General features: G+C 58.4%; 1 protein-coding gene across 1 annotated transcript in view; it reads right to left on the reverse strand.

The window, feature by feature from the left end:
• Positions 1-3,415, reverse strand: part of GAPDH (glyceraldehyde-3-phosphate dehydrogenase) — a 4,252-nt gene continuing 837 nt past the window's right edge. Inside the window, 10 exon segments of the mRNA XM_008584851.1 lie at positions 1-282; positions 618-715; positions 805-888; positions 991-1,104; positions 1,107-1,169; positions 1,171-1,419; positions 1,553-1,643; positions 1,747-1,853; positions 1,934-2,106; positions 2,964-3,116. Coding sequence (XP_008583073.1) covers positions 213-282; positions 618-715; positions 805-888; positions 991-1,104; positions 1,107-1,169; positions 1,171-1,419; positions 1,553-1,643; positions 1,747-1,853; positions 1,934-2,106; positions 2,964-3,116 — 1,202 coding nt within the window. The 3' untranslated portion in view covers positions 1-212.

Genomic DNA, 3,415 nt, shown 5'->3' on the forward strand with positions numbered 1-3,415 from the left:
TTGGCTGTGTACAAGGGACTTTTATTGATGGTACATGACAAGGTAGGGCTCCCTAGGCCCCTCCCCTTCTTTAGGGGGTCTGGGATGGAAACTGCCAAGGAGGGGACATTCTCAGTGTGTTGGGGGACTGAGTTGGGACAGGGACTCCCCAGCAGCTGAGGGCCTCTCTCTTCCTCTTGTGTTCTCGCTGGGGCTGGGGGTCCTGGGGGCTCTTACTCCTTGGAGGCCATGTGGACCATAAGGTCCACCACCCTGTTGCTGTAGCCATATTCATTGTCATACCTAGAAGATGATCAAGAGTCGTTAAAGGGGGCCGGCCCGTGGCTCACTCGGAGAGCGTGGTGCTGACAACACCAAGTCAAGGGTTAAGATCCCCTTACCCATCATTAAAAAAACCCAAAAGTCATTAAGGGCTATTTTCCTGAGCCAGCCACCAGGGGGTGCCAGGCACTCGGAGAGCGTGGTGCTGACAACACCAAGTCAAGGGTTAAGATCCCCTTACCCATCATCTTTAAAAAAACCCAAAAGTCATTAAGGGCTATTTTCCTGAGCCAGCCACCAGGGGGTGCCAGGCCCCAAGTCATTTTCTTAAGCCTTGCCCCCACCCAGCCACATACCAGGAAATGAGCTTGACAAAGTGGTCATTGAGGGCAATGCCAGCCCCAGCGTCGAAGGTGGAAGAGTGTGCGTCACTGTTGAAGTCGGTGGAGACAACCTGGGGAAGGGAGAAGGCGAAGGATGGGAACCCAGACCTGACCAGTGGGGCTGTGTGGACACCGAGCTCCCTGTCCTATCAGTCCGTACCTGATCCTCAGTGTAGCCCAGGATGCCCTTCAGGGGGCCCTCCGATGCCTTCTTCACCACCCTCTTGATTTCTTCATATTTGGCCTAATAAGGTGAAACAAGATGGACATTCAAAGTTCCAACCTCACCTCTGTCTTACCAGAGACAAACCCCCAGGCCACCAAAGCCTTTCCAGCCCAAACATACAGCCTTCTCCAGACGGCAGGTCAGATCCACAACTGACACGTTGGCAGTGGGGACACGGAAGGCCATGCCAGTGAGCTTCCCATTCAGCTGAGGGATGACCTTGCCCACGGCCTTGGCAGCGCCAGTAGATGCAGGGATGATGTTCTGGAGAGCCCCACGGCCGTCACGCCACAGTTTCCCGGAGGGGCCATCCACCGTCTTCTGGGTGGCAGTGACGGCGTGGACTGTGGTCATGAGTCCCTCCACAATGCCAAAGTTGTCATGGATAACCTTGGCCAGGGGGGCTAAACAGTTGGTGGTGCAGGAGGCATTGCTGACGATCGTGTGGGTGTTTTCATAGCTCTCGTGATTCACACCCATCACAAACATGGGGGCGTCAGCAGAAGGGGCAGAGATGATGACCCTTTTGGCTCCACCCTTCAAGTGAGCCTGCGGCAGAGGAGGAGGAGTTAGCTACAAGCGCAGGTCTGCCTTTCCCGGGCAGCACCAGCGCCCCCCATGCTTCCTGCTGTGCTCAATCCCAGGGTCAGCTCCCCTCATCTTTAGCCTTCCTGCCACTCACCCCAGCCTTCTCCAAGGTCGTGAAGACACCAGTGGACTCCACGACATACTCAGCACCAGCATCACCCCATTTGATGTTGGCGGGATCTCGCCTGCAAGGAGGGAATGGAACAAAGCTCAGGGACATGTTCCAAGGTGGCCACCCCATCTCGTTACCTCCCAAAGCAAATCTCTTCTGTTGTCTTCTGCACTTACTCCTGGAAGATGGTGATGGCCTTCCCGTTGATGACAAGCTTCCCGTTCTCTGCCTTGACAGTGCCATGGAACTTGCCATGGGTGGAATCATACTGGAACATGTAGACCTGGGGGAACAAGAGAAGGCATCAGGGGGCTGCCCTTCAGTCAGGCTGCTCCTCACACCAGCTGCAGGGGCAACACTCACCATGTAGTTGAGGTCAATGAAGGGGTCATTGATGGCGACAACATCCACCTTGCCAGAGTTAAAAGCAGCCCTAGTGACCAGGCGCCCAATACGGCCAAATCTGAGACAAGAGGCAAGAAGGTGTAAGGTGGGGAGCAGAGAATTCTCCTGGGTATGTACCAGCCCCAGGCCAACTTATAAAGCATTTCCCTACCCCGGGGAAGTGCCAAGAGGCCTAATTTTATCATCCTTGAGCAACCCTGGCAGCCTTCGCAGCAAGGCTCGGATGAAACACCTGCCCAACCCCTTGGTCATCTGAAGTCCTTCAAGGAGAAGTGGCAGTGTGGGGTGCGGCCACTGCCATCGGCAGTCTGGGCACAAGCATGGCACATGGCGTCTGCCGCCCACCATCTGTGCCCTGGGAATGCTGTTCCCGCCTGGCCCATCTTCAATCTACGCCTGCTGGGGAGCAGACTTGTGCACTCGGCATCACCGAGCTCAAAGGGCAGGAGGAATGGTCAGAAATCAAGGGCACAGGGTAAGCCACCCCCTCGCCCCAACCCCTCCTACAAAAGGGAAAGTGACTGAGAAAAGGAGCTGTTCTTCAGCCCCTGCTCCCTGGGCTCTAATTTGCTAAACCGCCCGTCCTTTCCGGCTCTACTGCAGAGATCAGGGGAGGTGGCAACAGATGTATGCACGCGAGGGTGCGGAGGGAAAGGCGGCGGCGGAGTCCAGGCCCCCAGCCACAGGTCGGGCAGCTAAATTTAACCTCAGATCAGGGTGCGGTGCCAGGGCTGGTTTCTGAAGATGGAATGGGAGAAGGGCAGGATTCCCGGGCTCAGACACCTAATCCTCCCAGTGACCTTTGCCGCCTGGCCTTTAGGGTTGGGTCAGCATCTCTAGGCTCCGGCGGGAAGAAAGCAGCTGCGAGGTGAGCCGGAGGTCAAGGAAGGGGCCGCCGCCGCAGGAGCCATTTTGTAGTGGAAATTTCCCTCCTCACTCCCCGTGACTCAGCACCCCTCGGCTTGGCACGAAGCCACAGCTACCGCACCTCTCGCGGGGAAAAGAGGACCCAAGAAAGCCCCCATGAACCCCGTGGCTCGATTCGTCAGTGAATTAGCTACGAGAAGCATCACCCCGCGGGGACACGAGCTTGAGGCCTCGGGGCTGGTCTGGGGCTGCCGCCGTCGGAAGACCCGGCTCCCTGGAGAGCAAGAGCGGGCAGCCCTGCTTCACCCGGTTCAGCGGATGGGGAGGCGCCGCCCTGTTGCAGCAGGAGCGGGGGCAGGTTTCCTAACGGGCTCATTCATTTCCTTCCCGGTTGCAACATGGCGGCGGCGCCCGCAACAGAGCCCGGGGCCGCGTCCCGGGGCGCGGGGAGGGGCTCCGGCACGTGACCCGCAGGGCGCGAAAGGAAGAAAGGAGCCCCCGCCAGCGGCCCGGGGGAGGGGGCCGACGCGACACCCGGGACCCTCCTGTTGCTCTGCGGCGGCGGCTCGTCCC

The sequence above is a fragment of the Galeopterus variegatus genome, unplaced genomic scaffold, assembly GCF_000696425.1.
Source record: "Galeopterus variegatus unplaced genomic scaffold, G_variegatus-3.0.2 Scaffold3382, whole genome shotgun sequence".
Lineage (NCBI taxonomy): Eukaryota > Metazoa > Chordata > Mammalia > Dermoptera > Cynocephalidae > Galeopterus > Galeopterus variegatus.